Source organism: Wasmannia auropunctata, unplaced genomic scaffold, assembly GCF_000956235.1.
Source record: "Wasmannia auropunctata unplaced genomic scaffold, wasmannia.A_1.0 LD336069.1, whole genome shotgun sequence".
Lineage (NCBI taxonomy): Eukaryota > Metazoa > Arthropoda > Insecta > Hymenoptera > Formicidae > Wasmannia > Wasmannia auropunctata.
In genome coordinates, this window is record NW_012026821.1 from 1,296,203 (window position 1) to 1,319,571 (window position 23,369).

The 23,369-nt window shown below is 40.4% G+C and overlaps 4 protein-coding genes across 9 annotated transcripts in view; 2 read left to right on the forward strand and 2 right to left on the reverse strand.

The window, feature by feature from the left end:
* The window catches only part of LOC105450049, a 32,870-nt gene extending 26,033 nt beyond the window's left edge, over positions 1 to 6,837 (forward strand). For 3 of the 4 annotated variants that reach the window (XM_011689651.1, XM_011689649.1, XM_011689650.1), the window contains 3 exons: positions 2,185 to 2,202; positions 2,946 to 3,114; positions 6,195 to 6,837. In XM_011689651.1, the coding sequence (XP_011687953.1) occupies positions 2,185 to 2,202; positions 2,946 to 3,091 (164 nt within the window). In that variant the 3' untranslated portion in view covers positions 3,092 to 3,114; positions 6,195 to 6,837. The remainder of the gene's footprint in view (positions 1 to 2,184; positions 2,203 to 2,945; positions 3,115 to 6,194) is intronic. The other variant, XM_011689652.1, reaches the window with a different exon arrangement.
* Positions 6,812 to 8,835, reverse strand: LOC105450048 (surfeit locus protein 6 homolog). The gene is made up of 4 exons (XM_011689648.1): positions 8,446 to 8,835; positions 8,302 to 8,352; positions 7,557 to 8,056; positions 6,812 to 7,268 (listed from the first exon to the last, which is right to left on the reverse strand). The coding sequence occupies exons 1-4, from the start codon at positions 8,561 to 8,563 to the stop codon at positions 7,047 to 7,049; spliced, it is 891 nt and encodes a 296-aa protein (XP_011687950.1). The 5' UTR covers positions 8,564 to 8,835; the 3' UTR covers positions 6,812 to 7,046.
* Positions 8,836 to 9,099: 264 nt separating this feature from the next.
* On the reverse strand, positions 9,100 to 11,755 carry LOC105450055 (probable serine/threonine-protein kinase clkA). Its single transcript, XM_011689662.1, has 3 exons — positions 11,647 to 11,755; positions 11,351 to 11,478; positions 9,100 to 11,209 (listed from the first exon to the last, which is right to left on the reverse strand). The coding sequence occupies exon 3, from the start codon at positions 10,988 to 10,990 to the stop codon at positions 9,365 to 9,367; it is 1,626 nt and encodes a 541-aa protein (XP_011687964.1). The 5' UTR covers positions 10,991 to 11,209; positions 11,351 to 11,478; positions 11,647 to 11,755; the 3' UTR covers positions 9,100 to 9,364.
* Positions 11,756 to 12,862: 1,107 nt separating this feature from the next.
* LOC105450056 (homeobox protein extradenticle) overlaps positions 12,863 to 23,369 on the forward strand; it is a 47,097-nt gene continuing 36,590 nt past the window's right edge. For all 3 annotated transcript variants that reach the window (XM_011689664.1, XM_011689663.1, XM_011689665.1), the window contains exons 1-2: positions 12,863 to 15,028; positions 16,752 to 16,825. In XM_011689664.1, the coding sequence (XP_011687966.1) occupies positions 14,796 to 15,028; positions 16,752 to 16,825 (307 nt within the window). In that variant the 5' untranslated portion in view covers positions 12,863 to 14,795. The remainder of the gene's footprint in view (positions 15,029 to 16,751; positions 16,826 to 23,369) is intronic.

Genomic DNA, 23,369 nt, shown 5'->3' on the forward strand with positions numbered 1-23,369 from the left:
GATAATCCATTTCCGTGGAGTGCAACGCGGTGCATAAAATATGGCGCTCCGGTGCGCCATTTCTCTCGTAACCGTGCGACACCTTATCCGGTCGCGATTTTGTGTGTGCATGTGCATTCCGCGTAGTCGGGAGTAAGCATCGAGGATGACCGCATTATTATCTCGCCATTTCCATTCACATTACATTTAAAATTCACTTTACGAAAAGTTTTTTTGTTATCTAGCATTCGGTACTTTTTGCTGCGACAGAACCGCCAGTACATAGCAGCAAATATACGGCAATAAACGTCGTTTTCGAATAAAAGCATTTGCATCGCTAATATATACCCCAACATCATCCATTTACATATTGTTTGCGGGAGTATCGATAAACAATTGCGTAACCCGATGAACTAATTTATTCGCGTTATCATCACTCTAAATCGTCCGCATAAATGTTATAACGTGTCAAATTAATAATATCACATGTGATGTACAAATAATTTAATTTAATTTAGAATTGTAATAGACAGTCTGATGTGTGCGTGTGCGTCGATATCAAAAGGCTTGATAGAAAAGAACATTAAATTCTCACTTATTAATGGAGATATTGTTTTAATTACAAACAATATATTCAGTAAACAAACGCGTAATAATTTATGAAACTATCTGAGCATATAACATAATAACGTAATAACATTTTACAAATAATGCGTCATTAAATATCAGCAAAATTTATAAATGCAATGAAAACGTAATGTGATCTAGACTTATGTACAGAATATATATCTTTTCATAATTTTTATTACATAAACTGGTGCAAATTTATTTTTATTACTAAACTTAACTCGATATACCTACATTTTTAGAATTTCTCAACGTAATTTAAAGCTAGATGATAATGTATTCCTGCTGGTAAAAAAAATCTTTTGTAATATCATAAAGATAAAATAATAAAAAATAACACGTGAAATTCTCGACTAAATTTTTAGACTTTTTAAAGTGCCTCTCTGTACACATCGACTAGCGTAAAGCAAAAAGAAAAAAATAATTTAGAAGCCGACGCAATGCATTCGAGCGCGGAAAGGCGGATTTATTTCTTCACATACTACTAATACAGTCTCCACCGCAGCTAACAAAAAAGTTTTTTATGGTCCTGCGTGGACGATTCACAACATAAGGTATATTGTGTGTCCATTGTGACTGCACACAAATCCTCAATTTACGACAATCCGCAGTCAACATGAGATAGTAGTCAGATAAATAGATCGTTCTGGATCACTATTTAGTGCATACAGTAGTCGAGGCATAAAATTTACCGTCTGCAATATTCATCTTCTAACAAGAGATTGTCCGCCGAAAAGCAAAAGATAAATGCCTCATGAATATAACATACGAATTTAAAATTTCTATCACAACTTTTTTTTACTGGATATTAGTTTTCAGAGATATTACCTCTACATAGAAAGGGAAGATATGTGATACACGCGTCATGTGCATAACAAATTTTATATGTAGATTCTTTGAGAAACCTTAAACCTCATTTTCTTTTAACAAAAATTTTATCGAATCTTCTTTCATAATTTTTAATATTAACTATTTTAATGATTAAGACTTTTTGAATTAATTACAGTTAAATATTTCATTAAACCTTAACTGAAAAATAAAATTTTATTATCTACTCGTGTCTTGGAATTTAAAAGTGATTACTTTTTATAATTGTTTATAATTTTAAAACTCTCCGTATTTCACTTTTTTTTTTGTTAAAAGAAAATTGCACAAAAAATTAAAAAGTCAATTAAAAGTTTGTCACAAAATAGCCTGAATATACATTATCGTAACATGTGATATTATTAATTGTTCTGTTTGTTCTCATTTCGATACCTTTCTGTAATTAAAATTTATTCCCGTGAATCAAAATATAATTCATACGTGCGCCGAAACAAGGGGAAAATAAATGAAAAATTTTTAATAACAGAGAGAGATTAAATCTATTTAATTAATTATTATATCAGGAACCTCCCTAATTCTCGTTAAAGAGGATTAAATTTCACACACAGTATAAGCTTAAATTAGTTACCTAAATTTACTTGTTTAAAGTTAACCTTTATTTCATATCATTAAAGGAATGCATGTATATTTAGAATAAAATTTTATTCTACGAAATTAATCCACACTGAAAGGTTTATTTGTTGGCAAACGCAGCATCGAGAGAGGATTTAGGTAAAATATGTAGTTAATAGCATCGCTCGATTCTTAGAAGTTTGCCCGGATATATTTTTTACGATAATTAGCAATTTCTTTAGCATTTAAAAAAAAAGTATGTATTTTCTTATAGAATATACCAGCGCTTGTGTGGCTTGTCGTATAATGCCATAAGATTTAATTAAGAAATCAAGTTAGAACATAAAAAATAATAATAAAAATGAGATGTAATATTTATTCAGTACGCAACTATTTTACTAAAAATATTAAAATAGACGACACATTAGGACAATTTTACTTTTATTTTGTGAAAATAGGCTCGCCCGCAACGTTTCTTTGATTCTTAAATAAAAAGATGAAAAAAAGCTACATTAGATTTGCATGATTCGTTTGTACGTAAATTAGCTTAGCCATTATACGAATTTTAGAGATTCCCGTAGTTAATCTGAGTAGAAATTTCCGATGTCGAAAGCTTTGTCAATCGACATAATGGCAAATCAAATATCCGCCCCGGTGGATATTCTTGGAACTTCGATAATCGCAAGCAAAGCCAACGAAGCGAATAAAAAGAGGGAAAATATTTTAATTTGCGTCGCGTTAAAAACATTCATCTTTAATCATCATAAATAATTTCGATTCTGAAGTGACAGCCTCTCGAACCGTCAAAACTTGCAACTGACAGTGCGAGTGTTCAAACGAAAGTTAACGATATCAGCATTCTTTTTTATAATGTAACTTACATGTCGTCGGCATTCCCGCAGCTGGCATTGATCGACCGGCACGTACTGTGTCCTTAAGAGGTGATCGAGGATCTCGAGCTTTTTCATCCCTGGACCTGGACACCGTCGTCGAGGAGCGTTCAGATCCCGAGCAGAGCACCGCTCTCGAATTAAGTAGTCCTGACTAGCATCCGGCTTTGGCACCGTCGAGGTAATAACGATGAGATACGTTAAAATTACTCATCCCACTCACGAAAATTCTCATAAAGATACCGCTAATTATACGAATTACGAATCTCTAACTTCGAATCAATATTTCCTTTACAAGAGTGCAGTTTCAAAATTAATGAAAAAGAAATGTTTCACATACAAACGATTGCAGAGAAAATAATTAAATAAAAAAATTCGCGCGAACGGAAACTGTACGTATTAATAACAGTATACGCGCCATTCTACGAAGCCACTAACACGTCGTTAAGTTGACGGAAATCAGCTGCCCGTTAATCAGCAGCAATCACGACGCGGATTTGATATTCTCCGTAAAGAACGCGTAAGATAGGAAAAAAGGCTGTAAAAACATAAAAATAACTACTTATTATTCATTCATATTTCAGTGAGAGTCTCTAATTAATTTTAAATTATTTGAAACATTTCTCTCGTAATATAGTTTTCCTTCAAATTAATAAAAGAAATAACTATGTGTAATATTCGTTAAAACGACAAAAAACAGATTACTCGTTAATTAGCGATAACAACAATTGGATTGAATTCGATATATTTCACAAAGAACGCGCACGATTGGATATAAAAAACTGCGAAAATGTATGGAATGCCTATTCGTTTGTCATTCATGCAATAAAAGTATTCAATATTATTTAAAGAAAACGCGAAATTTGCATAGTTTCTTTTTTTATCTATTCTTTTGCAATCCCCTTTTTGTTTTCGCTTTTCCTAAATTGATTTATTTATATGAATTAGATGAGTCGTAGGCGCAAAAGACGATGCTAGTTGGACAACAGTGAAAACTGAAACACAATTGAAACATTTATAATTAAAACATGAATTCAAAAATAAAAGTCATAATTAAAACATATCATTGTTAAATAATGGCGTTAAATTAGAACTTCTTCCTCTCCCCCTTTTCTGGCGCCAAGAATTTTTCGTAGCAGACGATTTCTCATTTTCCACCTCCTATATTTACGCGTAATAAAAATTTCCAATTAATTTCGAGTAGATATTTCTTTCACAAGAGCGCGCAGTTTTAAAATTAATAAAAAGAATATCTCACCTACAAGTGTTTATGCCGAAGCACTCTCGTCAGTCGAGAAGCGCATAATATAGCGTCTATGTAATTCTAATGACTACGCGTATAACTACATGCCTCGCGAAAAAAACATGGATTATTCATTGGACCGACGAATATCGGACTGCCGTTCTAATTAGCGGCATCCGCGGTGCAATTCAACTCGATATTTCTCGAAGAGAACGCGATATAATTGAATAAAGATTCGCGAAAACTCATATCCTGAGCGCGCGTCACACGACGCGCGAAACTACATTTATCTTTCTCCTCCTTTTCTACCTAAATCTGAATTTATTCGCGTTACACGAATCGCAGGAGAAACGCGCTGATTGCACGACGCTCCTACCTAATTGCGACAATGGTGACGCCAAAATTATTTTAGGTTTCCCCTCCCCTCGATCCCCTCCTCCTCACTCGCTTTCCTCCTCAGCATATTTCAGTAAATATTTTCGGAATGACTTTTTATTTCCCATTATCGCTTCCGTACTTATTCGACGAAAGCAATAAGGCTCCAGTGTTGATGCATTTCTTTTTTCGATTCAGGAATGTGGTACTAAAAAACAAAAAAGGTTATCTCACCCGTGAGCCTTAATTGTGCCGAAAGCGATCGCATTTAGTTCGAGACTCTTAATAGCCGCGAACAATTTGCATTGCCAACTGCATAATTGCGAGCTTCGACCGATTCGCAAATGCTTCATTAGGGACGAGAATCAAACTGTTGTGACTATTTAATGGCAATTGCAACGCGATCGGACTCGATATTTCGCGAAAAAGGCGCAAGCGATCGGATAAAGAAAATTCACACGAACCGACGCGACGCCTGTACGCGCTTCCTTCCTTCTCCCTCCCCTCCCCCTCCACCCCCCCCCGCCCCATCGCGGCATCGCCGCGGCATCATAAATGTCCCGAAAAATCAGTCATCGCCGGATGACTTTTTATTTCTCACCCTCATCTCATTCTACGAGAGCGATAAAGTCGATGTTTCTCTTCTTTTGACAGGAGAATAGGATTATTATATAAATATTAATAGGAATATCTACCTGTGTGTGAGCTTTGTACCGAGAGCAATCGAGAGTAATTGCGCGGCTCGAGTGGCCGCGAGCTACGTGCATTATTACAGCGATCGCGTACGAGCTTCGAACGATTCGCGCGATGCTTCATTAGTTCGAAAATCGGCTATTCGACGGCAATTGCGACGCGATCGGATTCGATATCGCGAGGAGAAACCGCGGGCGGACCGGGAAAACCGTGAGAAAACGCCGAGCGTCCTTCCGACGAAGTGCCCCTTCTCTCTAGTTCTCTCACTTCTGCCAACGCAAATTGCCAATTCTTCGTCTAGCGCGTAGCGCGGGTAGCGAGCGCGCTGATTGGTCGACGCAATTGTGATTACGTTCACGGTCGAAATATCGGAAAGGGCGGTAATTTTCAAGTCAAATTACTTCGACATGCGTGTACGTATACTAAAAATGGATCGCACAGAATTCTTCTGACGCGCGCGGGATTTCTTTATCAAATGAAAAATATCGATACATGGTAATTTCTATTGCTCTCGCCTAGACGAATATTCATCGGATCCGTCCAATTCCATAACCGATGGATATGGACGGTATATTTCCAACAAAATATCGTGTGTTAGTGAACCATTTTTGTCAACGGCATGTAAAAGAAAGTATAATAGAGTATAATAGAATATATAGAATGAAAGAGGACTAAAATTTATATGTACAAAGTGAAGAATAAAAGAATGGACGAATGGAATTTAAGAATAAAGTGAAACAGACTAGAGTGAAACCGCGCGGAATGACACGTGTACAAAATAAAATTGTTTACAATATCGTCACACAGACATGTTTAGGAACAAAATATTGGACGCCATTCGAGATTGCAACTTGTTAAAAAAATTAATCTATTAAATAAAAATTAATTTGTTGTCTCCATAATATATAACGTGTCTCTGCAGATGTGATTGCACTGTTCCATTTTTGCAGATCGCCACGACCATCCTTGGCGGTGCCGTTGCCTGTGGATCATAGTCCGCTATGGACGGCTTTGACGCACGCTAATGCAGTCTCCGCGGCGTTAGGAGACACCTAGCAGGAGGTGGAAGACGGCGGCTTTGTCGAAGCTCTCGTCCTAGATCTGCCAATCATTTACTGACCGGCCTCTCTCTCTCTCTCTCTCTGAAAATAGATGTCTTAGTGGAGCATGCTGGAGTATGCTGGAGCATCGGAAGGAAGCTGGACATCCTTACTCAAAGCACTACCATATCGCGATAATGATCCTGCGAAATATACATTGTCGAGAGAAGTAAATAAAATAAAAAGTTTACAACAAAATGATGTTCGAAAAGTAGAGCATCGTATCTTTTTGTGCGAATGTCTGCGTATATGTATGTATGCCGCAATTCAACATAGACTGTGACTGACGTGAAATTTTGTACGCCATTTGCTCGCGATATTTGCGAGTGGAGCTTTTTACACGATAGATGTAATCTAAAATGTATCCGGTCACCGTAGAAAAAGTAGCTGGACTACAATACTGATATACATACCGATGTAAATACAGATTTTTAATTAATGTACATACAAATGAAATTACAAATGAATAAAGTTATTATTTGTGGCTGTATTATATAGATTGATATTGTACACAAGTACGTCATTCAATATGTACACTTATAAAAATTCAATTGTTCTAGCTAGACAAATGTAACACAGGATAGAATGTCTTTCTATATCAGATCAATGAATAGAATGGTTTTAGATAATCAAGTATACGTAGTAACATAAATTTTAGAGTAAATTTGATACAAATTATAGCTACGTGTAATTAATCGACGGCTAAACTCCGGATATTACGCGTCCTTTCTTCGCTGATTTTTTCAATTTATTCTGTTTCTTCTCCTTCTTCCTTTTCATGATATTTTCTCGGCGTTTTTCTTGCCTCTCCTGAATAGATTTCTGTACGCTCTCTATCCTGGAATTCCATTTCTTTGAGCTGTGTTTCTTCTTCTGCTCATTCCTTTTTATAGTACGTTTCAGCAGCTCGGAATCATCTTTAATCTGTCAAATAAATGTAATATAAATGCATTAAAAAATATAAGCTACGTATATACATTTATATATAAAGAACAAACAACAATGACAAATTCAGAATATATAAGAATTAGATGATGTGCAAAATACAAGTAAAATATAAGGAAAATATAAGAAAGATAAACATGCAAAATATGAGGAATTTATAAGAAAAATTTAGATAAAATCAAGTATATATTTTGTTAGGCTTTACAACTGCGATAAAAAAATAGTCTTTCATATGAAATAAACATGTGAGTCAAGGTGAGTACATACTTTTTCACCAGATGCTTTTGCCAATGCAGATTTCCATGCGTCTTTCTCTCTAATGTGTTCAGCTTGTTCCTTATCGCCTAAGTCTTCTAACTGCTTCAATTTTTCCTTTTTCTGTTGTAGTTGTTGTAACATCTTTTTAGGGTCATTCTGACTTTTAGGTAATTTCTTCTTTACGCCAATCTCTGAGAAGTCAAATTTACTAAACACCATTTTACCCTCCGAATTGAAAACTGGCTTTGGTTTTGACACTTTCGGTATCTCCTCATCTTCAGTCTTTATTTTACTACCACCAGCTTTATTCTGTTCTACCCTAGCAAGCTTCCTCTGTAGCAAACGCTCTTCTTTTTTCGTCTTCTTCTTGAGTCTATTTTTCAAAGTTTTCTTAAGAAGCTTCTGTTTATAATCCAACTTTACACCCTTTAACTCCTCTAATTTTGCATGTAGTTCTTTAAAGGAAGCTGCTCTTTTCGTTTTCTTGCCTGGTACAGTAAAAGTCTTCACTGCAATAGAAAATGTGATGTAAAGAAAAGATTAGCAATAAAGTTCACGAAATTAGAGGTTTTTCCTTTGATAAACGGGCAAAATGCAGACTTTCTTAAAACAAAAAGTATTATCGTTAAAATAACAATTTTTATTACTATCTTGTATGCTATATATTAAAATACATATGATAGAATTTTATTAATTAGTAGGCTGAACTCTGCACGATTATCTTGTGTTTTCAAATAACCAAAAAACTAGTAACCTTTTTTTGTTGTAGGCTCTCTTTCCTTCGTTGACGTAGAATTTTTTTCATCTAAATAAAATTGTGAAATGTCCAATTATTTAATTATTCTTAAAAAAATCTAACCCTTGAAATTTCAGAAATATTTGTAATGAATATATTCACCTAATTCGCGTGTCGATAGAGGCATTACAGATAATACATGCGAAATGAATCGTTCCTCTTGCAGAAGCATTTTACGCGCTTCTTCTTTATTAAATCCTTTCGACATTGTTAACTGCATTTTTCTCTCAACTCACGTGTACTTTAAAGTAAATAACAAAGAAATAGGTTAGGTTACCCAGAATCGCGCTACAAACCTCGAGTATGAAGATAATAGATGCAGCATGCTCATATTTTGCTACAAACAAAAATTGAAAATTGAAACAAAATCATTTTTTTATCTTTCGTCGGTTCTTTTACTTTACGTTGCGCAAATAAGAAGGAAAATTCTTCTTTATTTGTTTCGGAATTTTAACATTATGTGTAAAATTAATGCTAATCTCTTGTGTTCTTTTATATAAAAAGTCATATAAAATATGAATAAAAAAATATATTCTTTTATTCCTCTACATTTTTTCTTTCTTTAATATTTGATCTGATTTGATCTCTCATTACATTTTAATTGTAGGAAATAGCATTACGCGAAAATGAAAAGACATTAAGATTAGAGCCACGTACAGATTTAATTTAAATATATATAAATGCAAATGTACTTTCTTTAATGTTTAAGTGAAAGAAAAAGAAGAGAGAAAGGAGACAAGGGAAGAAAACATTGTATACATGGGTAACACTCATATGATTCATTATCAAAAATTTCATTTAAAAAAATACAAATTTTTCAAGTTACCATAGTCAAATTAATATGTATAATAAAATAATACATTTATCAACAAATATGTTCTATCATCAAACTATGCATACATGCCATATCAAAGGTGATTTTTATCAAATCTAAACCAACCAATAACAAGTCTAGCAACTATAAGAAAAATAAGGCAGAAAAATTCTTCCGAAAAGAAAAAAAATAGTAATTTACTATTTTTTATTTATAGTAATTTATAGTTTCATCTATTACTCGTGATGTTCGTAAAACAACAAGCTTCTTTCCGGCTAAATCAAAATTATCAAATTCTTCTTCGACAGCTACCGCGTCTTGTGGAGTCTTAAACAAGATGCGACAGTACCGTACATTTATAGAGCTTATCTTCATAAACGTCGATGAAATTGGACTGTATTTCTCAAGCAAATGTAAGATGTAATGTACGCCATATTTTATATCAATGTTAGCAACAATTATCTCTTGCATTGGAATGAATAAGTATTTAGATGAATTCTTAATTTCATTTAATGAGATGTCGCACATCTCAAATTCTTTCAGATTCACATCTGTGTCAGAAGTCAACTTCGGCATTATTTTGGGTGTGCTATTTCGCATATCTCTATCCATTTTGGTATCTGCCTCAATCTTACTTGAATAGAATGTAGTTTCCTGTTGCTTCCTATTCATCACTTGATTATGATTTTCGTTATTAATAGGGTTTTGTTGTCTTGAGGACAAGTATTTTTCATCAAGCATCTGTGAATCTGTATTTCTATGTCTAATATCATATGCATTAGATTTATAATCCTGCCTTGAACTGTGAGAGGTATTATCTGAAAAGTTGTTGCTATCTGCAAATTTACCCCGATCAGAAGTTTTTGTATTACAAATTGGCTTTTCTTCATTTTCTGATAATTTTTCCTGTCGATTAGTTTCATTATGATTGGAGAACGAATTAAATTGTTTGCCACATATTGTGCCTGTCATTTCATTCCCAATTTTATTTTTGTGTGGCAACAGGCTTATCTTATCATCATTTTGAAGCGCTTTTATACATCTGATCGTTTCCTCCAGTGTGTTATACTTTACGAATCTCAATCCACCATGATCTCCTCCGACAAATGCGGCTACAACATTTCCATAAGATGAGAACAACTCTTTTATTTCATCAAGGTCGAGTCCTTTCTTGTTTGCAAAATGTAAAGTATAAGTCTTGTCTTTTTTACATACTCTATAATACTTTTCATACTCTAGAGTATCCAAAGAGTTACTCTCTGTAGAAGATCTTCGTTGTCCTGAAGATAATGAAGAATTTCTATTAAATACTGATGAACGTGATTCATCGTCCTTAACCATATTTTGAGTAGATTTATGATTATTCATAAAATTTTCATTATTATGTGAAAAGTTATCTGCTCTATTACTTTCATTAGAAATTCCCATATGAGTAAAGTTTGTTTCAATGTTCGACAAATTTCTGTTATAACTAGAACTTGCAGAATTGAATTGCCTGTCATTGTTAAGCGGTTTTTTAAATGAATTTCCCATTCTTGCTGCTTGGTTTGAACTTCTCTTATTCATCCATTCATTCATTTTACTCTTTTCTGGCAGTAACTCTATCTTACTACCATCTTTCAAACCGTTAAAACATTCTTCTATTTCAGGCAAGGTTTTATACTTAACAAATCTAAATCCTGTGTCACCATTTTTAACGCCGTTTATGCTCAGGACATCCCCATAAGCTGAAAATATTTCTCTAATTTCTTGTGAAGACAGTTTGTCCTTGTTCACAAAATGTACAGCATAATTTCCATCCGACTCAGTCTTATAATACTTCTCAAAATCCATTGCACTGAATAGAAAGCTACTACTGAGCTTTGCTGCTAATTAATCTTCTTCAGAACTAAAAGTTCTATGTTATTATGAAAAATGGCGCAAATATATTACCAAATATATTACAGATTAAGATTTAGCGTTATAAATCGCAAATAGATCCAGATTAAGTTTCAACCAAGTTTCCAGATCTTTCCATGTTGTATGTATAATTACACCACGTAGTCCTTTCACCTAAAATCATTTTAATAAAATTAGCATAAAAACGTCTTTTTTCTTTCATTTTACAGTATAAAATGATCTCTTTTGTCTTATTCAGTAAACAAATAAGTCTTTCTTATCTGAGATGCAACAAAAAATTGATTCGTCTCTCACCAACAATGTTTCTCGCAACGAAATATCTCTAGTCGATACGCTTGGTCGCAAAAGGTAAAAATTTTCGAATGATCCTCTGTTAAATGTGATGTATTGTTAAATGTGTTGTACCAAATACACGTGCAAACCTAATAATTACAAATATTATTGGTTAGCTACTACTAAGTACATAATTATATATGCTACTTAATCAGATCTCTGTTGTGTTTTATGCAAGATTATATATGTAAAGGCTCATTACATTTAGATATTATTCGCACGATGCTCAACGATATTATATAATTAAAAATACATACTCGGAAGTCGGAAAGAAGCAGTCTAAACTCCAACAGAACGGTTAAGGAGTAAGGAAGGACCCTCACCATTCTGCAGACGAAGAAATCAATAATCATAGACGTATGAAATGAATGATCTCATCTCACTGCAGAATTCTCGAAATTAAGAGTGTCTTCCATTTAGCGACATAGGTGAATACAGATCGAGACAAATATCATTGGTCGATTTGTGTCGCTAAATGGAAGGCATCCTAAATCATAAATCTGTCGCGTTGTTTCAACACTTTTTGCACTCATTGTCTTTCTTTTTCTCTCTCTCTCCAACGTCCGAATATATATTTATTTCATTTTAAGTGCAAATATTAGGAGATTTTCAGGACTAAAGGACCGTCTACAGTGGATATGGTGTAGGGAGCCGTAAAAAAATTGACCAATCACAGTCGAACATGAGAAGAATATGAGAAGAATCGACTGTGATTGGTTAATTTCTTACGACCTACAGCTATTTTAGAATAGGCTTAAGACCGTAATCGACCAATCACAGTGGTGCATTTTAAGATCCGCAATTTTCATTGTAATTGATCGATTTGCTTATATGGCCTTATGATTGCAATGGTCTTAAATTATAAATTTTCAGCATTATCAGCACATTTTGAAACGTATCTAGTATTATTTGATACTAACATTTGATAAATACGTGATAGAATACAATACTTTGTTTTCTTAATGAATTACAGTGGCTCTCGTCTTTTATTAATTACAATTGATAAGTACGTGATTTAAAAAGTTAATAAATAACAGAAGTTTAAACACTTTATATTTAATTTAAAAAAATTTCAGCAGTTTTAATTTATAAGTACATTTATAAATCAATATATTTATCATTTTACAAATATCATTTAAGTTCGATAAATCTTAATTACCCGATGACACGATCGTTCTAAAAATTAAAAGCAAACAATTTTCTAGTTGGATGCGATTCGAATAATATATCGCATTAATATTTTTGTAAATTTAATCCGATCCTCCGTATGGCGGAAGAGTCTGTTACGGATAATCCGCGCGCGGTTGTTATACTCGGAACCGCGCGGGTTCAAAAACCGGCCTCGGTGGTATGCGCCACGCCACACCGCACGTTTGATTTACGTTTCCCGCTTCCCCAGTATGGTCGCCACCGGTGAGCGGCCATTTTGCGCGTGGGGAGACTGCGCACTAGCGCGCCTCGTAATTTACGACTCTCTCGCGCCGCGCACGAGCTTACTCTCTCTCGTTCACAACGGCGGATTTTCGCGCGAAAAACCCGCGTTATCGTGCGTTTCGCGAGTGTCCGCGGATTCGTCCAGCTCGACAAGCCAGTCTCGAACGACGTGTCGCACAGGCGAAAGGCCCCTCGGCGCCGGGAATACGTCGCGCGCGCAAAAAGAACGGAACGACCGCCACGGAGGGAGAGAGAGATAGTGGGCGGAGTTTGCGCCTGGGTGAAGTGCTGGCGACGGAGACGCGCGATTGTGTCGGAGGCGAGAGAACGACGCGTTCCTTCGGACGGCAGCTGGGAAGACTCGTCGTTTGTCTCGAAGAACGTCGTTCGCACGCCAGCCAGTGGAGGAGGTTATGTTGATCGCGACTACGGGCTACTGGTGAGCGCGTGAGCGTCGGGCGACCGTAAATAAGGTGGATGCGCACGCGGACGAACGACGGATCGTCGCGAGCGTGAGGAAGGAAGAGGGATCGCGTCGCGGCGGCCGGTGCGGGAGGCAGATGCATGGGACGCTCTGATTGGCCGCGGCGGCTGCTATGGCCGCCGATTGGCGTACCGCACGCATATACTCGAAGGCACAGCACGGACGCGCACGTACACCCGCGAACCGCGTAGCAGTCGCTCGAGCGACCGAGGACAGTGAGAAGAGCGACGGAAACGGTCGGTCCGCGCGCGTCGTCGTCGTCGTCGCCGTCGCCGTCGTCGCAGTATCCTTGTAAGGTGGAGAGCTTCGTGTGCGACGTTCGTGGCGCGGATGGCTCGGAGAACGACGCCGATCTTCAGCCATAGCGAGCAGGAGTCGTAGAACCATCACGAGAGTGAGAGAGAGAGAGAAAGAAGAAAGATATTATATATATATAGATATATATACATATAGTGGAGATTCGTCGAGGGGAGGAGTGCGGTCCGGGCGCGACGCCGACCGTCTCGACATAACCGCGTATACGTAAAACCCGACAATCCGTCAATGTTAGAGCCGCCGGAGGCACCCAATTCTCAACTTTTGCCCTATATTGTGTATACCAGATTTTAGAAGTCGATAATTAAGAAGCGCGAGTGCGGATCACCGGAGCGGAGTGGCACGGAGGAAACGCAACGAACGAACGAACGAGGATAGAAGCGCATCGCCGTGCGGGAAGGTAAAGCGTGTGCTGTGGCGCGGGAGCGAGCGAGAGACGCTCGGGAGCGACGGAGGGAGAAGGAGACAGGAACGTCCGACGAGAGAAACGGAGCGGAGTTAAAGCCGCCGTGCGACACGCAGAAGGACAAAGACCGCGGCGTTGGCATAACCTCCAAAAGTCGTTTCGGAGCCGCGCGTTTCGGGGATCGTTGCGCGAGTCAGGGATCGGCGCGTACTCAAGTCACGAGGTATTTGTAACGACGGAGATAAAAGGGAGAAGGTGGGAGAGAGAGAGAGAGAGAAAATATATTTTTGCAAGTGTGCAGCGCGCGCCTTCTACGAGAGCGACGATTGAGGCACGGAGATCCACGGGAGAGAGGAGCAACGAGAGAGAGAAAGCACGTGCATCATCAACATCCGGCCAGCGGCATCATCCGACGAAGACAATTAGGTGGCCGCGACAGTTCGCGGAGGCCGGATCTGTTCAAGAGTTTTGTTACGCGTTTTTCCGCGACACCTGGTATACGAGTATAAACGCGTAGGTGCGTTACGTGCGTAGTGGTGCGACACGACGAGTGCGCTCCGTCGGTCGTTCTGGGCGCCGCGACGTAGCGGATATAAGATAAAAAAAAAAGGAGAAACGCAAGGCGGCACACGCCACGCGTGCACACGCATATTATATATATAATACACACGTCGTCGACGCGGACACGGTACGTGAAGCACGCAAACACGGTGGCCGGCTGATCAACCACCGTCGGGAGTGAAGGTAGCGACGAGGGCATCCGGTTGATGGATGAGACTGGCAGGATGCTGCAACACGGAGGATCAAGTGTGGGTCTGATGGGTGGAAACCAGGGCCAGGCGGCCCAGAACACCGCCGGCTACGGCAGCATGGGCCCGGTCGACGGCACCGCGGCGCAAGGCCCCGATCAGACGGTCGAGGCCCGGAAACAGGACATCGGTGAGATCCTGCAGCAGATCATGAACATCACGGATCAGAGTCTGGACGAGGCGCAAGCGAGGTATGGCATGCCCATGTCCTTTTCCCTGCGCTCCGCCATTTTTTTAAACGCATTTGTCACGCGAGATGCGTCTTTTGATCTTTTGCCCTGGTTGAATAGGACCGACTTTTCTATTCTTTTTTTTTTCAACTGCCTTTTCGTCCTTGAATGCCTCTTCTCAGTTCCGACCGCTTGCGGAACAGAGTTGCACATTTTGTTCTTTGTGTATATATATATATATATATACACACAATACATTCTTTGTATATATACATTTATACGTTTAACGTTCGATATCGCTTATTTTATAGTTCGGTAGCGTCGTATTCGTAATTGCCCGCGACTTACTTTCGCGCTAAAACGTTCGTAGGGTCTATCAGCGTTACGTCGGAGTAGAAAATTATGTTTACGGCTCGTTAATAGCGGAATTAAAGGTTTAATGGTACTTTCGATTTACGAGGTCGATTCGTTACTCGCGGAGAGGAGTACCGTGTAAACGAAATTCTCATAAAAGCAAGACGATGCTCGCGCGGATAAAGTACGGTGCGCGCAGTTTTATTTCGGGGTCCCCCTCCCCCGGGGAGGGTTTTCCGGTTACCGCGGTTCATGGAAACACATTAAAAATCGCATAGATTACAATGTGTATCCGCGCCGCGCGTGTATATATTGTATACTCCTCTTCGTCGATTCCCGCAACGTCACGCAAGAAGCGCATCTCGCGCGTTCGTTCTCCTTCGTATCCTCGTATATCAAATTAAAAAGAACACGTGGAGCACTTTGCACAATCTTTGCAGTTAATTATACGGTATTATAAAACCGTGCAACGTGCTTATTAATGACAACGAGTGATAATACGCTTCCACTGTGTAACTGCGGCACTCGCTCGTGTGTATATTTAGCTAATTATGCGCGCGTTATTCATTAGCGCATTAAATCAGCCTGATTTATCTCAAGGAATATATCCCGGTAAACATCCTCTCTGTCTTTTTATGATAATTTGTCGGATCCTGCACGAGGCATTTGTCCAGATAAGATCTATCGATCCGCGAGAAGATCGATGCTACGTTTCTCTTTTTTTTTACGATTGAACGAAGTAAACAAATGACGAGGAGCACGCGAATTACGAACGAATTATCTGTATATAGGAACGTATAGCGTTCAGTGATGCGCACCGAACTCTCCGAGGCCCCTTGTATTTAAACTCTCTGTATCGTCTGTGCACACACGTGACTAAAGTGTGTGGCTTGCCCTCCTCCGTTCACCTGGCGTCGGCTATGCTCATGTGTGTTAAGTTATATTAAGTACCTGTCCGCGTGTTTGATGCCGCTACAAAGAGTGCCAGATGTGCCTCCCACGAATATACGTGCAGCATTTTACGCGCGCGCGGGGCGCAGAGCGAGAGCACTTGTAATTTCGCGATGTGCGTTAAACGTTGGCCATTTAAATATCGCGGTCCTCAATTAAGCATACGGCCTTGAATTAAGTTAATTGCCTTTATTAGCACCGAGCCGTTAATTTCGATGGCGATACTTGTAATTTCTACGTAATTTGTATGCAGAGTGCCTAGATTTGCCCTTCTTTCGTCGAATGATTCTTTTCTCTTTCTCGACGAATTCAGGAGCGACTTTTTGCTTGTCAAGAGACCCGAATTTGTCGAAAGAGATTGTCGCGTCAAATCGAAAGATCACCTTCCGTGCGACTTTGAGCAGCGATAATCGAGCTAATCCGTTCGGTTTGCTTTCAGAAAACACACCCTCAACTGCCACAGGATGAAGCCTGCCCTCTTCTCGGTGCTCTGCGAGATCAAGGAGAAGACAGGTGAGTGATACTCTCTCTCTGCAACAACGCTCGAGCATTTGCTCTTTTTGCCGCGCTCACGACTCGCGCCGCTCGGATCATTAAACTTTACGCACGAATAACTCGTCTATTTCGTGCCGCGCTAACAGATGAATGGAATTTTTAAATGAGTTAATTTCGGATGTGACAAAATCTCGTTCGCGACGCATCTTTCCACAGAGACTGTAAATTACATACAGACACCATGTATATTTTTTTCTCTTTCTCAGGGTGGCAGTGCCGCGTATTTATATACGTATAGATTTCACGCGACGCGGAAATCGAATCGTTGTGAGAATGTATTATTATTTTTGCAACGTCATTGATTATATTTGCGCGCGAGCGAAGTTTCATTCCATTCCCCTGTGCGCGCGCGAGTTATTGTGCGTCATAAATCATAGGTCTTATTTAAAGCGCTGACTTTCGGGCGCCCATCGGCTTGTGTTTGGAATTGATTTTTAAATTGCGTTTTTACCTCGGAATCGATCGGAATCGGTAGGTATAGTCCTGACGAGCTCGCTATCGATATTTTACCTATACAACACAGAGAGGATTCTTACACGACCTTCGGGTCGTTGCGAAAGAAACGCGATAATGGTCGATAAAGGTTGTATTTCAAAGGTGTATCAACAATGGAAATCGAGCTTTGCCGAGAGTGCCGGCTCCGAATTTAATCTCTGTTACGCGAGAACAAGCGTACAACATCTCCGTATGAATAACGACATTTTCGAGCCGTTCTGTCGCGAGCTCGTAAACGCAGTAGACCGAAATCGAAAAGATCGCGAGAGAGATCCCTATCTGCGACGACAGCGCGACCCGCGTTCACGCTCCCTTCGGCTACCCTTCGGTCGCACGACCCCTGCGAGATCCATTCGAAACTCGTAAACATAATTTTTATGCCATGTTTGGATTACTTTTACGCGCGGATCAAGAGACCGCGAAACGTGCAATTATTTCTGGGGGACGCGATCGAGGAAGGAACGTGTGTGAGAGAGAGAGAAAGATAGAGAGAGAACAAGGGTGAGATCGCATGGGGGTGAGCGAGAAAGATCGGTGGGGGGTCGGTGGCTACGTCAAAAGTATTCGCTGCCCGTTGGGGGTGGAAGGACCACACCACGCCCCTCATGCTAAGCTACCCTCTTTCCCATCGCTTCTCCAGCGATGTGTGTGTGCGCGCGTGTTTGTATACGTTGTGTGCTTGTGCGTACACGCATTCATACAAATACAAGCACACAAACACCCACAAGTAGCAGACACGAGGGTGTCGTTGGCGCAGCTCGGGCTGTGACGTCAACGACGTCCCACGTTTCCGTAACGTTATGATATTTCGGAATGGGCGTTGGGTGCACCCGCGACGAAAGAAGATATCTTTTTCGCGATCGAGGGAGAACGAGATAGCTATTGATTGTTTTTTTCTTTTTTCCCAAAGAAATTTGAATGCGGAACGCAATCGTATGGTTTTGTTAACGTATCTCTGAAAACCATGTGTATTATATTTTTGTAACCCTCTGCTTTTTCATTGCCTTTATTGCCTCGCCGTCATTGTATCCTCGTTTGTCGTTATTCAGTTATACTGGGATTTTAAATTGTGCTTTACCTTGAACTTACGGAGATATTAACCTTTCCACTTCAGTTTTGTATAGCAAAGGGAAATCTGCGGGATCTCGCGATATTTTGTTAGCAAATCGTAATACCCTACACAAAACTTTTTAAATTTCACTAATGCAATGTGTATTATTATTTGAAGAGATGAGTATATAATGTGTATGCATATTTTATTTGCTGCCAAGATATTCTCAGAATTTTCTTTATAATTTTTAATGTAATTTTCTTATTGATATATTTGAATATTTTATAGACAAAGATATTGCAGTGAATATGTTTATTTAATATTATATATATAAGATGAGATTTTGTTATATATTTTACAAAATTCTGTAAAATATTATTTTATTAAAAATAATTCTAGAGTTTATTAAAGTTTAAGATATTGAAATAAGTAAAATGGGTAAAGTCGATGTGGATCTCGTTGAAGAGCACTTCATTTTTCGACCTGAAAAAGGGACGGCGAGAGGAGAGCAAAGAACAAAAGAGGAGAAAGTTTTGGTTCGAGTTTATCGTAAACAAAAAAAGCGTCAAAGTATGATGAGCACTCGAGACGATGAACCGTTTTAACGGTCCTGTATCTTTTATGAGTTCCGGCCCGGCTGCGTGCAGTGCCACACGCGTGCGCGCGCGGAAAAATGTACCGAGAGCTTTCTCCTTCTCGCATTTATGAGTGGAAAAAGAGACGCGAGATAGTCGTAGTCGAGTTTATGGGCGATGGCTGACGAGGCAGTGAAAAAGTACTAAACCAAGAGGAGCAGATAAACGCTATGTTAAGCAGACCGTTTTACCAGCCATTTAATATAATCGGCTCTCGCGCGTTCGTTCTCTCGCGTGCCCCGCTCAGATAACTCCGGATCACGACCCCGTACAAGGTGGGACCGTTTCTCCTTCGTAGCTCGGGCCTTATCCCTTTGTTTGCCGCCGACGACCAATCGGCGCTATTATAACGTTGCAAATTTTTATTTTGCCACCAACATCCACCTTCATCCTTGTCAGCCTTTCAGCAAATAAATCCGAATTACATGCGAAACTTCGCCAAGTGGCTCGAATTCTCTGCCTATATGAAAGCTACATGAAAGCCTAAATATGCATGCGAACATTATAACATCCGCTTCTCGGGTTCCCAAATCTCTTTGCAATCGCATTAAATTATAATATCGAAAATAAAAAATTATACAAATCTTCTTTCTTGCCTTATTCGTAGAAATTAATTTCTGCATGTCACATTTCATATTCGATAGAATAGATTTATTAAATACGCGGAGATTTCTTTTTATTCATGAATTCACAGATAGCTGTAAACCTTGATCAACGCAGAATTTATTTTTGCTAGAAATAAAAAAAATAATTTATCTCGACGTATGATGTAAATCACATGACTTTTTCGCTTTTTTTTTCGACGTGTCGTAATTTAATATGCTTGCAATAGATCGGATGGGCTTAATTTTGTGTTACTCCGAAAATCTCGCTCGATGCGATCGCAAGCAGAGAATCGGGCGATCGCACTTAGCGCTAATTGTATGATGCAATTACGAGACACGCAACCAAGGCAACTCGTTCGATTCGCGTTAATGGACCGTCCCACTTCCTCGAATATCACGATCGTGTAACGATCGATCGGGCTTCTAAGAGGCAGCCAGCCTCTGACTACGATTTGTCACGGTCAAATTGGAGGAGGCGCTTTCCTTCTGTAACGCGCTGATCTTCAAAGACCTGTTTCGGGCGAACACACCGCTCAGGACGATTTCCCGTGGGGCGCGCGTAGATCCCGAATACCGAAAGGAAACGGGGAGACAGGCCGGCCCGAAAATCCGCGGGATTTCTCTACTCGCCTTTCAACCGTTGGCCCCCAATCCCCTTTTTTTCATCCTCTCCCGTGTTCGGACAGTTCTCTTCAGCCCGCATAGAGCAGCTGGCATAATCCTCCGTGTGGTGCACCGAAAAAATCTCGAGGGTGTCGAAGCGAGCCGCGTGAAAGAGAACTTATAAAAATCCGAGCTGCATGGTTGCGCGATAAATAGTCAACGCGGGGTAATTATCAGGCGCGCTCGGATCGCCGGACGATGAACTTTTCGGCGCGCTCGGACGCCCGATAAAACAAAATTAATCCGCGACCAAAACAGATAATTCGGCCGAATAATAATCCGCGTCGCTGCCATTAATCACGGATCGGCCGATATTGATTTCGCGCGTGGTGCGCAATCCGATTGGCTGACTTTACTTACGGCCCGTCATTGCGTATATGACGCACGTGCGTTTCGTGCGGGCGCAATCAGTTTACATAGGGTGTCCTGCGCGTGGATTAGCCCGTCTGCTCGATTCGCCGAGGATTTATTTAAATTTAGGACATCGCCACCGCGGCGCGCATCCTCGATCCTCTGCAATTTTTTTTTTTTTTTGTTGAAACAATGGCAGCTCGCGCAAACAATTAAAAATCCATACTCGATTTGGCCGTCGGCCAACGGGTAGCTCCATTTCCTATCGCGCACCTATATAACGCGCGCAATACACGTCCGTCTCTGCACAATGTCTCTCATTGTTGTTGCCACGTAACCGTTGCTCGATATTTTTTTAATATAGCACACTCTTCATTAGGGGAATCTTTTTTTTTTTTTAGCGTCAGTAGAAATAATCGATTCGAAGGAACATTTTACCCAGCTACACGAATACAACGGATGTACGTTGCGAAGATTTTATTCAGAGGCATGACCTTTCGCGCCGCGTTGCATGATATGTTAATATTAATCCGAAAGGCGAAACGGAGCTGAGCCCACGTGAGTTCTCGGAGCGCATTGCGTTTCGCTGCAACCGGCCGACCTTGATTTCGCGAAGCGCGTTTCACGCTGGATTCACCCCCGTCCTTTATCTCCCGTAATTAATGGCTCCGTTTGCTTCCATTTATTACGCGAGCACGACATCGAACTGTCTACAACACGCCGGGTGAGCACGCTCGCGCGTTCGATCTTCGTTCGTGAACTAATTAAAAATGCTCTCGCGATACATTTCCCCTCCGTTGAGAAGAATTGCGAAGAATTCATGTCGACGATCTCGAAAATCGATAGGATCTTATGGTTAATTCAAAAGAAATTTTATTAGATTTAATATAATAATATGATGCCTCTGCGTTTCGCGTTGCCGAGAAATTGAGTCTCGCTGGGAACGTAAAGAAGTGGCTCGTTCGGGGCAGTTTGATCGTGCGCATCGCGTTCTGTTATTGTTACAATGTACGAAACGTGGCTTCGGTTTTCGAGAGGTTGACGCCGCTCATTCCGGCTCCAGCTGGAATGTCGTTCCCCTAGCTTCGCTTTCCTTTTCTTCTTGTATCCGCGCCTTCGTGCTCTCTTCTCTCTTTCCTTCTCTTTCTCTCTCTTTGTGTTTCCATCTCTGTCTCTTCTTCATCCGTGATACTCGCATGCAGATGGGGTTCCAGCATCCCAAGGTGAACCGGAGCCCCTCGGTCCCCTCTTTCCATCTATCTCTCTCTTTCTCTCTCTCTCTGTTGCCTTCTCGCTTTCTCCCTCCCCCTCTCTCTCTCTCTCTCTCTCTCTCTCTCTCTCTCTTCGTCTCATCCTCTCAAGACTCGAACTTCACGGAGTCGACTAACGAGATTTGTCCGATTCGAGTAAGTCGCCGCCATAATGCGCGCGCACTGATTTATTGCAAAAACTCGCACGCTCGCGAGTAAATCGCGGCCTCCCTTTCGTTAGCGTAGGGAAACGTTTCTTAACGAGTACGCATTCGTTCCCGCAGTCCTCGCGCCGCGAAACGCGAGTCTTGTTGATTCTCATGAGTCGCTTTAATTAACTTCGCCGATTACGCGTCACGTATTCGCTAATTACGGCGCGCGAAGCGGCTCGCCGTGACGGGCAAAAGACGGCCGCAATACGGCGCGAGTTATTATGCATTGTGTGCCCACAGACGCTGATAAAGACATGGTCGTATTATCAAGTAGCGGAATTACCGTAATGCTCGCTTTACAGATAACGTAAGCACACATTGTTCGCACGAGAGTTGCTGTTGCGAGCTGCTGTTATTTCGGGCTGCTTTATCGGCCCGAGTGCCTAAAGTGTCGTCACGGTTATTATTTTTTTTCTTTCAACTATTTCTTTTCCTCTCTTCATTCACACTGTCAATTGCTCATGCTTAGCGAGTCACGGCCGATGTTCGTCTAGTTTAGAAAATGGATGCGTCACGTAGACTAGCATTTTTAAGCGCGGGAACTTCTTACGTATCGACCGTGGCATCGATACAAGGAAACAAAAGGAGGAATCCGTGAAAACGAAGGGAAGAAAGAGAACGAGAGAGAAGCTGAAAAGCTATTGTGCTGTCAAGTTGTACACGACAGTTGCTGCGCGTACCGTTAACAGAATTGCATTTAAGTCTCTTTAATTGCACGAAGTTGCTGACCGGAAGTCGTCGTTATGGTCATTGCTCTCGCGGCGGGGCTACGCTCTTATTATTCGGTGCTTTAATTTGAGGCTGATAGCGAGCATTTCATTAAGATGCGTTATATTACCGAGTGTAAAAACGGTCGATTACTCGACTTACTTACTTTTCGCCAAATAAACAGATCCACTTGGCTCGTCGAGTCGAACATCTAGCGACGGTGTAGAGGGACGCTTTGCGGAATTTGTCGTGCGTGTGACACGCCAGCCGCGCGTGTGTGTGAGTGAGTATGTGTGTGTATCTACGAGCGCAGGAGGTCGATTTAACAAACCATACGTTACACCACGATAAAATCTCGCAAACCTATAAACTTCGAGCTCGAGCTAGGTGCGGGTACGTTATATCATAAAAATCCAGTAAAATAAGCTCGTAAACCGAGCGAGGGAAGGAGAGGAAAAAGGGAAAGAGAAGGAAAGGGACTCGTGTTGTCGCGATGCACTATAAACTCTCCTCTCGAATACGCGCTCACGCG